Below are 12878 nucleotides of genomic sequence, written 5' to 3'. Positions count from 1 at the left end.
ACAATCCAATTCTTCTTATATACCGCGGATTCAGGGTTAGCATTTGATGTAATTAAACTTAGCCAGTTGTAGTTACTGTTTTATAAGTAAGTGTTAATTTTCTTGTTATCACATGATATTTTGGAGACAGAGGGCCAAATATAGAGGTGACATACCAGATGGTATGACACAGACCTTCCCTTACACTAATTTACCCTCTCTTACACTCACTTACACACACGTCACTCACAGAGATTTATGAGAATTTGGTGTAAGACACACCCATGCCCCCCAGCAACATGGTGAGATGAGGTGTGCTAGTTTAGGGATTTGCTCAACTGCCCAGGGCTACAGTAATCACAGAGTCACCAGATAAGGGACAAAAAAGGGGTTCACTACTCCAAAGATTGCTTGGTCTGAGAGAGGAGCTCCCTTGAAGCACCTGCCCATGAAGCACCCCACCACAGAAAGGCCTCACCAAGCACCATGTGCCCTGGGTCCAATCTGCTGAAGATCACTTGACCTGATGCACATCCTGATTACATGATGGTTATCGATTATTTGTATTACTGTAGAACCTAGGAGCCTTAGTCACGGACCTCCTGCACATCGCAGGCCACGGAACCTCGCCCACCCATAACCTCTGGCTGAGTTACTGATAGCCTCAAATCTTCATTTAAAGACTTCAAGTTATAGAGAATCCACCATTTACTCTAGTTCAAACCAGCAAGTGATCTGTGCGCCACACTGCAGAGGAAGGCAAAACAAAAAACAAAAAACCACAGTGTCTCTGCCAATCTGACTTGGGAGAAAATTCCTTCCTAACCCCAAATATGGTAGTCAGTTAGACCCTGAACACGTGGGTGAGACCCACCAGCCAGAGACTTGGGAAAGAATTCTCTGTAGTAACTTCAGAGCCATCCCCATCTAGTATCCTATCTCCGGCGATTGGAGATAGTTGGTAAAAGCAGACCTTGATGGACCATATGCCATTGTTGGCAATCTCATCATGCCATTCCCTCCATAATCTTATCAAGCTCAGTCATATAACGAGTTAGGTTTTTTGCTCCCCACTATTCCCTTTGCAAAGCTGTTCCAGAGCTTCATTCCTCTGATGGTTAGAAAGCTTCATCTAATGTCAAGCCTAAACTTATTCATGTGTACTTGTGCCAACATCGGCCTTTAACTTAAATAACTCCTCTCCCTCCCTGGTGTTTATCCCTCTGATGTATTTATAGACAACAATCATATCTCCCCTCAGCCTTTGTTTTGTTAGGCTAAGCTCTTTAAGGCTCCTTTAGTAAGGTAGGTTCTTCATTCCTCCGATCATCCTAGTGGCCCTTCTTGTATCTGTTCCAGTTTGAATTCATCTTTCTTAAACATGGGAGAGCAGAATCTCACACACAGCATACCAGATGAGGTCTCACCAGTGCCTTGTTTAATGGTAATAACACTTCCTATCTCTACTGGAAATACTTCACCTGATGTACCATACAATTGTATTAGCCTTTTTCATGGCTGCACTACATTGGCTGCACCACAGTTATCCTCTGATCAACCAATACTGCAGTCTTTCTCATCCTCTGTCACTTCTAACTGATACATCCCCATCTTATAGAAAAAAATATTTTTATTAGTCTGTAAATTCATGACCTAGCACTTTGCTCTATTAAATTTCATCCCATTTCTATTGCTTCAGTTTTCAAGGTCCTCCAAATCTTCTTGTATGATATTCCAGTCCTCCTCCATATTGGCAATACCTCCCAACTTTGCCTCATCTGCACATTTTGTTAGCACACTTCCACTTCTCCCACTTTTTGTGCCATGATCATTAATTAACATATTAAATAATATCAGTTTCAAGATCAATCCTTGAGGAACTCGTAGTAACCTAGTAACCTTCCTCCAGCCTGACAGTTCACTTTTCAGCATGATCTGTTGTAGTCTCCCTTTTAACTAGTTATTTACTCACCTTTCAGTCGTAATATAAATCCACATTTTTTCCAACTTAACTAATAATTTCCTATGTGGAACTGCATCAAATGCCTTACTGAAATCTAGGTAGATTAGATCTACAGCATTTCCTTGTCTAGAAAATCAGTTATCTTCTCAAAGAAAGAGATCAGGTTGGTCTGGCATGATCTACCTTTTGTAAAACCATGTTGTACAGGGATTCTCAAACTGGGGTTAGGGACTCCTCAGGGGGTCACGAGGTTATTACATGGCGGGGGAATCGCGAGCTGTCAGCATAGACCCCAGGCCCTGTTTTGCCTCCAGCATTTGTAAGGTGTTAAATGTATTTTGAAGTGTTTTTAATTTACAAGGGGGGGTTGCACTGAGAGGCTTGCTGTGTGAAAGAGGTCACCAGTACAAAAGTTTGAGAACCATTGAGGTGTTGTATTTTATCCCAATTATCCCTTAACTACTCTCCCTTTCAAAATTTGTTCTAAGACCTTGCATACAATTGAAGTCAAACTGTTGGGCCTGTAGCTTTTTGGATCACTTTTTTCCTTTTCTTAAATATAAGTATTATAATTTGCAATTCTCCAGTCATAGGATACAACCCCCGAGTTTACAGATTCATTAAAAATCCTTGCTATTGGCCTTGCAATTTCATGCGCAAGTTCCTTTAATATTCTTGGATGAGGATTATCTGGGCCCCCTGATTTGGTCCCATTAAGCTGTCTGAGTTGGCTTCCAGCTCAGATGTGGTAATTTCTATTTCCATATCCTTGTTCCCATTAGCCACCCTCCTACTGTCTGCAAGCTCCTCATTACTCTTATTAAAAACTGAGGCAAAGTATTTGATAAGATGTTTACCCACACCTACATTAACTTTAATCTCTTCTCATCCTCAGTGTTCAGCAGTCCCCCTTCTTTCTTTGTTTTTATTTATATGGCTAAAGAAACTTTTACTGTTGCTCCCTTTACTCCCACTTTAACCATGGCCCAGAATAATTCAGTAATTTTCATTATTTAAAAATAATATTTGAATATTGGGTATTTACATGTACACAAAACAACAGCAGATTTAGTAATTACAATTATTTCCCCAAAATCTTGGCCTTTCCCATTAAATCACATCATTTTCCTTCATAACCTCAATGATGTAAGTTAGAAACTCTCTCTCTCTCTCCCCCTCAAATTCCTGGCTCATTTCAGTTAAAGGCAAACTCTGAGTATCATCTAAACTATTTTTAAAAATGCATTATGAGACATTGCATGCCAAGGCTTTCTTTGCATGTCAGCAGCAATATTTCAAGTGATGTTAAATGGCAGAGTATTTCACTGCGATTTTTTTTTTTACTTAACAGGATCTTCACTATTGAAAAAATTCCTTATTTCAGTTTGATCAGAAAATATTTGCATATTTTGGGGAAAACAGAATATATGCTATAAGATTAACTCTTTGATGCCTCAACATAGGATCTCCTAATGCAGCATGTAACACAAAGAGAGTCAATGCTAACTGATAATATAAAACCTGCTGACACAACAAGGAACAGATGCTGCATAGCCCTTACACAGTGACAATGAGGAGGGAGCAAGGAATTTCCACACACTTGTGGGCTAGGCAGAAAAGCAGTTCCTGCACAATGGGGTGTGCAGGAAATGCTCCCTCACTACTCCCCTGGGAGGTTCATGGCACCCCACAGGGGACAGGAAGGGCTGAATGTAAACAGAGTCATAGTTCCATCCTCAGAAGTGTCCAGTCTCCCTCTCATGCCAGGGAGGTGTAGCAGGTGCTTTGTCTCTTTGAAGCAGGCAGAGCTTTTCTGGTGATGCGTGTGGGGCAGTGCAACTCTACAGGCACCCTCAACACTGGGCTGTGCTTAAAAGGCACAGCTGAGCCCTGAAGGATTATGGACCCAACCTAGCAAACCTCTACTCATATGAACAGTCCCGGTGGGTGCAATGGGACAACTCATATGTACAAGAATTTGCAGGACAGGGCTCTAATATTGGACCTTGTTATAGCATCCACTTTTAGGCTGAACTCATTGAATGCATTGTGGTCTTCTGCTTTAAGGCTGATTGTACAATATGGCCCAAGTTCCTCCATTCTGAACTGGAAACATTTTAGGGCTTGATCCTGCATCTTCACTCATGTGAGCTGACCAATAAATTATGTCTGAGTAAAAGTTAGTAGGCTTCGGCCCTTAGTCCCATCAGAATAAGGCATACAGCTACCTGGTCATAAAGACGATACCACATTTTCAGAACAATGTTTTTAAAGTCTTGTTTAAAGTGAAGTGTGAATGACTTACCCTACTACTACTATTACAAAATCCAGTAAATTCCATCCATTTCTAACGTATGCATTGGGGTGTAATAATAATCCATATGCTATAATCTTCAAAAATGTTTCAATTGTAAAAATAATCAGGAAGGCATATTCTACTTTTTCCTGTAAAAGAGGAGAAGAAACAAGTATTAGAATAAAAGATGAAGAAATGTAAAAGGTTCTTTCTTTAATGAAAGCTTAATATGGATCATTGAATAATTACATCATACCGATCAGTATTAGGAAGACACACTGCCTCAATTGATTAGACTCTTCCTGTTGGTGTGCATACTTCCACCTTTTCATGTTCTCTGTATGTATAAATATCTCATGTCTGTGTGTTCCATTCTATGCATGCGAAGAAGTGAGCTGTAGCTCACGAAAGCTCATGCTGAAATAAATTTGTTAGTCTCTAAGGTGCCACAAGTACTCCTGTTCTTTTTGGCTCAAGATGGTCTCTCTCTTTGAATCTAAACAGCCCTTTCATGGCATTTGACATAATATTTAGACCAGTCAATACCACTGGCTATAATTAGATGGGAATTTCCTTGTTTTGACATTGCTTTGGAGACAAAGGTCCAAATTTATGTCCCAATTCTGCAAACTCTATTGCCCATCCTTAACTTTATGTATGTGAGTTGCCCCATTAATGCCAGTGGGAATCCTCACAGACATAAAGTTAAGCACATGCCTAAGTGTTTGCAGGACTGGGTCCTTAGAGTGCTAATTAAAGAGGTATAACTTAGTTTCCCTTACATTCACCTAAACTCAATTAGAATCTATAAATCCTAACTGTTTCCACTCTATTGAGGTGTAAAGGAGTCTGAGGTGCTGTATCTAAGGAGCAGGATGGCATATGTTAAGATGGCCCTTATCATACTTTAATTTTACACCTTCTTACAACAGCAAGTAAGTTACACATCACATCAGCACAGCACATCAGCAGAATGGATGTAAGTTGGCCTACACATAATATAAAGGAGTCTAAGTTAGTTTAAGGGGCTCTGTGTTATACCAGCTTATACTTCAGTTCTGAATTTGCCCCAATGTATTTTTAGAAAAATGTAGAATTTATTCATATTATTAAAACTTGCATTTTAAATATGATTAGATATGTACCTTGAATTTATTTTAATATTTTCATTGCTAATTATATTCATTCTAATATATTTTCTATTAGAGGCTTCCTATTTTCTTTGTTTAACAAATATTTAGTATATTTGGGCTTGGGGTAAACTGTGAAAAGAGTTGCCTATCAAAATGGATCAGTTAACACATCTATTCTTTTCACATTTTGAAATCATCACTTCATCAGTTAATACAACATTTTTGTTTACTTGTCTGCTGCTACACAAGGGTTGGAGCCAAGAAATCAAGACATGAAGAGAATGATTCACATTTTTTATACTCAATTAGGAATTCATTGGCAATTGTTCACTACAGTCATACATAACATTAACTATTTGAAATTTAAACTGCTCAATAATGATTACATCCTTCCACTATCTATTCAAACATTACAGATAACACACACAACGATATATATTATTATTATTAGCTATTTGTTAGGCAGCACTGATACACTCATATACACACGAATAAAAAGACAATCCCTGACCAAGTAATTTCCAATCTAAAAGACCCACACTGGGAGGACACCCAGAGGAGTGGCTTAACTTAGGTGGTAGGGAGTGGGGGATTGTCCCCTCTCTAGAAAACTGCCTGGAGTTGGGTGGGTTAAGGAACTCTGAGCTTCTCCTTGGATGGCAGTCCCCAGATTGATCTGTCTGGAAAGGTAGGGGTTGCCTCTCCACCTCTGCACAATGAGAAAGGCATTCCACTTCTCAAAATTCACCGCTGCAGAGGGCCCCCCGGCCTCTATCATGCCTGGCAGTATGGCTCCAGGAGATATAGTGCCAATGCTTCCTCTGCTGGCAGATGCCCCATGTGCCCTCTGGAACCCTACTTGAGGGGACTCCTGTGGGCACTGTACAAACATTGAATCACATCAGGCTGCATTAATTTTAGGGTGTTTTTTGTGGGGGAATGGAAATTTATTCACATTCTCCCACCTCTCTTTCCCCTCCAGACTTCCTCCTCCTAAACCCTCTGTATGATAGACCTCTGGTCCCTTTAAGAGTCCTCTGCAGGATGTAGGGCAGTGGGGGAACATGCCACAGAGGCATCTTGCTCTCCAGCACAGGAATATGGAGATCCATGCACATATCACAGAGAAATGATTATCTGCCTTTGGTTTTTATTTGTAAATGTTATTCCTGATCCCTTAATGCTGGGGGTGAACAATGAGGATGAAATAGGGCTGTAGGAGGAAGCTAAAGGACTGGTGCATGGGGTTGGGGAGCAGTTCTTTGCATAGAAGGAACTGTGGAGGAAGGCATGGAGACATAGTCTTACATGTTATCAATACTCCTGAGAAATACACTGTAAAAATACTGACAAGTTTAGGCAGAGCCTAATGTTTACACAGTATAAGGGAGAAAAAGGAAGGCAAACAATATTACTGTTGGCATTTGTTACAGGTGAAATACATATTAGTAGCCCAAGTAGTAAGTAGAAAGGTGGAATCATAAGAGATGGAGAGTGTTGTCTAATACAATTTGTACAGCTTATTTTTGTGGCGCTGCTTTAGATAATGCATAAGTTACTATGATTAGCAACTAGCAGCTACCGGCAGTCAGGAAATCCTGGTCTTCTAATGGGATGTGCCCTGTGATCTAAAAGACTTCTTCCATCTCTAAATTTTATTACGGTTGGGGCCTACTCCTACTACCAGTCAGCTACAAGACTCCCATGGACTTCAATGGGAGCAGAATAAAATGGAAAAGGTGCTTTTAGAGATATTCAAAATAAAATTATGAATAATTTACATAATTCTATTTTTGCCTTCTTCACTTCTTTTAATTATTCTTTACGTCCACTTGGCTTCCGTGGGAGCAGGATCGTTTGCTATCTACTAAAGAGTATTGCAAACATTCCATTCATGCAATGTCTGATGTAAGTGAAACTCCTTTTAAAAAAAACAAAAAAAACCCCAAAGGTGATCATTCTTATTGTCATGAAAATATAAGTTCTTTTTAACAGATTAGAGAGAAAAAAATATGTTGCCGTTTCAGTGTGATTATATTTTACATTCTCACTGAAGACTGAAAAGGACATCACCAAGGGGGGTGGGGGGTGGGAGGAAGCACAGAGGGCATACAAGGTAAAGAGAAACAATATTTGAGCAAGGATCTACTTTGTGGAGTTTGAGCCTTTATGAACCTCACAAATTCTTACAGATTTGCAAATTTTCCTCCCTCCCCCCACCCCTTAAGTGAGCATGATAGTCTCAGGGGTTATGTTTTTAGAAGTGTTTCTAGCTCACCTAAAATCTGTGCTATATATTGGAGATAGAAGAACTCCTTACAATCTAGGCTAGCATAAGTGGAAGCAAAAACCACCTACAAGCCCTCTCCTGGAGATTCCCTTGTTGGAGGGACTCCCTAGGAGACATAGAGTAAACTTAAGCAGCTCCCACACCTCCCTTCACACATCCCCTAGTTCAGGTGGTTTGTTGGGGCAAGGAAGAAAGGTAGTCTGAGTGTGCTACACTCCAGCTATTCACAGCTGGCATATGGCCCCTTGTGTACCAATGTCAGTTGGCTCAAGTTATAGCAGTCCTCAGGCTGCTCTAAACACATGTCAGGGCCACAGCAAGCTCTCTTACAGCTCCCCTACTCTGCTGCACCCAGCACAAGCTGAGCGTAACAGAGAACTTCACCCACTGTATTCATTTTGTTTACTTCCCCCCACCCCCGCACTTTGTTACCACAATGTCATCTAATAACGTTTGAGTAGAACCTCTGAATGCACGCTTTTCTAGTAGGTCTTCAATCAGGAAAAATAAGTTGATGCTTCTCTGCTGGGTTCACAGGTTTTAAAAGAAAACAAGGACTTGAAAACCTTGAATCAATAATTATATTAAATCAAGGAGTGGATTCTACGAACCCTTACCCACGTAAACAGAACTCATAATCTTACTGTAAACTCACAAATAAATCATACAGAAATAAAAATCAGTTGTACCTACTTCTACATTTATTCTCACACCAGAATTATTATATTATTTAAACCATAAATTATAGAAAGACCATAAATATTTTTCTGCTCATCCATTTTATATTTTCATAAGCAATGTTGATATGCAAGTTCTAAGTTTCTGTGTGTTTATTCACTAGTATTTTAAAGCATTTACATGGACCAAAAATGCTAAATTCATTTTATGATGCTCTATGACATTTTTCATAGTTTTATATTTTCAGAGTTTAAGGCTAGAAGGTACAAATATATCATCTAAGATGATATAATCCTGAATATCGCAGGTCATTAAATTTCACCCAGTTACCTCTATATTGAGCCCATTTGTTTTAGTTAGATTAAAGCATTTCCAATCTCAGAAGACAAACATGTTGTGTGTTACATGCAGAGAACTGAAGAGACTGAGGTACCACCAGTACCTTTGCAGTGGCAAGGAATTGATTAGGTGAGCTATGCCCAGGTGATCCTAGCAAGTGATCCATTCTCCATGATGCAGAAGAAAGTGAAAAAAACCATAGACCCTGCCAACCTGACCTGGGAAATAATTCCTTTCTGATCCCAAATCTGACACTCAGTTTCAATCTGAGCACGTGAGCAAGGCACTCCACTCAGATGTCTAAGACAGAGGATTCTCTGTACCATCTCAGAGCACTTGTCTACCCCATCCAATGTCCCATCTCCATCTGTGCCCAATCTCTGATGCTTCAGAGGAAAGTGAAAAAAAGAGCCCAGAATACATCTGGCTAATTATGCATCAGGGAAAAAATTCCTTCCTGACCCCAGTATCAAATATCAAATATCAAAGCAATGTTAAGGGTACTAATTCACTCGAGCAATAATTTACTTCAAAGGAAATGTGAATGATATTGTCTTCACTTATCTGTAACTTGCCAATTGCTCTCGATTTACATTATGTATATCCCTGTACTTATTTAACCCTAGATCACAAGTGTAGGAAGCAGCCAATTCGGGGCCAGCTGGCCCATATAAAAAGAGCTGCAGTGCAGAACAGAGTCAGTCACTGCTGGGAGCTCAAGGAGTGAGGACTACGTCTCTAGTCGGCTGAGAGACCTGCGGCACTTTGGACAGAGCAACTGCTGGCAGGGACGGGATCTGGGGGAGACAAGAGGGAGCTCCTGGCTGGCCGCTGGGACTGGGTACTTGAATGCCCTGAGGTAGGGGCGAAGAAGGTGCTGGGGCTGTGGCGAAGTGGCCTAGGGAGACATAGCAGCATTGGGAGAAGTCAGAGTCACAGCAAGAGGCTGCTATCTATAGGGTCCCTGGGTCAGGATTGGGATCAGGAGTAGTAGGTGGGCCCGGGTCACCCCCACATTGATGAAGTGGCTGGACTTTTGAACAGTTATACTCCCCACCCGCACCCAAGGGGGAAATACAGAGCGACCTAGCCAGAAGACTAAGTCATGAAGAGGACACGGTGGTTCGTGAGGCTGAGAGAGAGGCCACAGACCAGTCAAAGCGATGGTGTATAAACCACAGATAGGGGCATCAGCCTCCAGCTAATCCCCAGAGTGACCAGGAAGAGGCATCAGCCCAGCAGTGAGAGGTGCACCCTGTGACAGAAGTAAATGAACATGGAGTGAGGTCAGCTACCTTTCATGAACTCCCCCAAGGCCAGGGGTGGTTCTGCAATTCCCTGCTAACAATTTCTCCCTCAAAGAGTTTCTTAAATTCCTCAGAAGCTTCTCTTGTGCATTCACCACCCCTTCTTTGGGGGGGGCTGAGTTTATTCACATAAACAAAGCTCCGAAATAAAACTCAAAGACCCCAAATACTCCATCAGTTTTACTCTCTTGTTGGATCACTCCCAGGCTTTTCCTACCTGTAGTCTCAGTAGAGAAACCCCACATCCCAGGTCTTTCTGCTGGAGTTCGCTCACTCCCAGTAGCCTCCGATTCACCCTCCTCCCAGGTCTTCCAAATCCACCAGTATCTATATCATCCCTGTAGGAGCCTTTCTTACTTCTGCAGTTTCCTGAGCTTCCCCCATTCTCTGCAGCCACCTGCTGCCCTTTATACAGAATTTTCTGATCAACTTAGGTGTGCCTCTTTAGTAATCAGGGTTAGCTAGCCCCAGCCCCTCCAACCCGTAAGGGGCAAGTCACTCTGTTACAGATTCCCAGGTCACAAGGATCCACCACAACCATTTTCTAGCCCAACCCCCGCCCACAACGGCTGTAGAATTTCTCTTGGAAGCTTGATTCAAGCATATCTTTTAGTATATCTAATCTCATTTTTAAAAAACTCTGGGCAATGCTGAGTCCATCACCTCCCCTAGTAAACTGTTCCAATGTTTAACTGCAATCCTTGCTAAGATATTGAAGTTGAATTTGTCTAACTTCAGTTTCCAGTCACTGGCGCTTGTTATTCCTTTGTCAGCAAGGTTGAAAAGCCCCCACTATAAGATGTCTTTGCCATGTGTAAGTACCTATACACGGTTATCAAGTCACCTCTTAACCTTCTTTTCAATAAGCTAAATAAGTTGAGCTCCTTAAGACTCACATTGTTAGGCTTTTTTTCCAGACCTTGGATCAAGTTTATGTCCATCCTTTGAACGCTCTCTAGTATTTCCACACCCTTGAAGCGTGGACACCAAAATTGGACACAGGATTCTAGTAGTGGTCTTACCAATGCTGTGTACAGAGGCCAGATCATTTCCCTACTTCTGCTTGACATTCCCCTTTTTATAAATACAAGAACTGCATTTGCCCTTTTTGCCCAGCACTACGCTAAGAGCTCATGTTAAGGGGATTATCTAGGCTGACCCCTAAATCCTTCTCTGAGTCACTGATTTCCAAGTCAGAGTTTCCCATCCTGTAGAAATAGCCTGCATTCTTTGTTCTCGGATGTATTACCTTGCATTTGTCTGTATTAAAATGCTTTGTGTTGGATTGTGACCGTTTAACCAGGTGATTCAGATCACTCTGTAACAGTAACCTATCCTCCTCATTATTTCCCATCCTCCCAATCTTTGTGTTCCCTGCAAACTTTATCAGCAAAGATTTTTATATCATCATCTGGATTGTTGATAAAAATATTGAGTATCACTGATCAATCCCTGGGGGATCCTGCTGGAAACCACCTGGTTACTGATGTCTCCCCATTAACAACTGCATTTTGAGATCTGTCAATAAGTTACTAATCAATCTAATCTGTGCTCTGTTAGTTCCATATCCAGTTTTATAATCAAAATGTCATGTGGCACTAAATGAAATGCCTCGGAGAAAGCAAAGTATCCTATATCAACACGGCTGCCTTTATCAACCAGACCTGTAATCCTGTTAAAAAAAGATAATAGGTTTGTTTAATAAGACCTACTTCCCACGAAATCATGATGACTGGCGTTAATTGTCTTTTTAGCCTCTAGTTCTTTATTGACAGAGTCCCAAATTAACAGTGCCCTTATTTTACCCAGAATCAGCGTCAGGCAAATTGGTGTATTGTTCCCCAGGTCATCCCTTTTGTGCTTTTCAAATATTGGATCTCGGTTGGCAGTCCTCCAATTATTTGGAATTTCCCTATTTTACAAGATTTGTGAAAAATTAATATCAGTGGTTTAGAGAGTGCCTCAGCTAGTTTCTTTAAGACTCTTGGATGTACATTATCTGGACATGTTGATTTGTAAATGTTTAATTTTAGCAGATGTTGCCTCCCATCCTTTCTTACAGATGGTAAACTTTCTATTCCACCCATAACATTATATGAAGAGGTTTACTGATGAAATGCACTATATAAGAACTAGAATTTTTAATTATTATTATTATTATTATTATATGTGATGGATACATTCCAAATTCAGAACAGCAATATCTATTCAACATTTCTGCTTTTTCTCCATCACTTTTTAAAATTTTACCATCTGCAACTATCAATGGACTTTTACCTGACCTTGGTTAGTTTTATTTTTGTTCTTAATGTTTAAAAAATGTGTTCTTGTTGTCTTTAACCTACTGGCCACTGATATTTCATTGATTCCTTTAACTTGCCTTACCAGTCACCTACATCTTTTAACTTGTAATTTATATTCATTGCCATTTACTTCCCTTCTTTTCCATCCTAGATATTAGTTTTATTACTGCTTCCACTTCTCTTTTTAACCTTTTTTCTTTCCAGCATAACTTTTTTCATGTTTGTGGAATTGCATTTTTTGGGACTCCAGTAGGATATCCTTGAACTATTCCCAGTTTTTATTAACTCTTCCCACTTTAAATTTATGTTCAGTCAGTTATGCCGTCTCTTCACTTTTTTACTATTCACAAACTAAGTCAATACTGCTGAGAAAGAATTAGCTTCTAATGGGACAGTCATTGGGACATCCAGGAACCATTCAATGTAGAGGCTTATTACCTCTGAGAATCTTGGGAAGGGCGAACCTGCACAGGGACTCCTGAAGGGCCCGGGGCAGGATGATGCAGCTGAGGCCTGTTCTACACTGGGGGGGCCAGCTAAGTCGGTCTAAGTTACACAACTTCAGCTACAAAAATAGCGTAGCTGAAGTT

At 40.6% G+C, this 12878-nt stretch overlaps 1 protein-coding gene across 5 annotated transcripts in view; it reads right to left on the bottom strand.

The window, feature by feature from the left end:
* CACNA1D (calcium voltage-gated channel subunit alpha1 D) overlaps positions 1-12878 on the bottom strand; it is a 351709-nt gene that overhangs the window by 193011 nt on the left and 145820 nt on the right. For 3 of the 5 annotated variants that reach the window (XM_039546606.1, XM_039546605.1, XM_039546604.1), the window contains exon 4: positions 4248-4387. In XM_039546606.1, coding sequence (XP_039402540.1) covers positions 4248-4387 — 140 coding nt within the window. Of the gene's footprint in view, positions 1-4247; positions 4388-12878 lie in introns of those variants that run through there. The other 2 variants (XM_039546607.1, XM_039546608.1) reach the window with 1 other exon arrangement.

The sequence above is a fragment of the Mauremys reevesii genome, linkage group 7 (assembly GCF_016161935.1).
Source record: "Mauremys reevesii isolate NIE-2019 linkage group 7, ASM1616193v1, whole genome shotgun sequence".
Taxonomy (NCBI): Eukaryota; Metazoa; Chordata; order Testudines; family Geoemydidae; genus Mauremys; species Mauremys reevesii.
The sequence above is the reverse complement of the archived record's forward strand: the minus strand, read 5'-3'. Positions and strand labels throughout refer to the sequence as shown.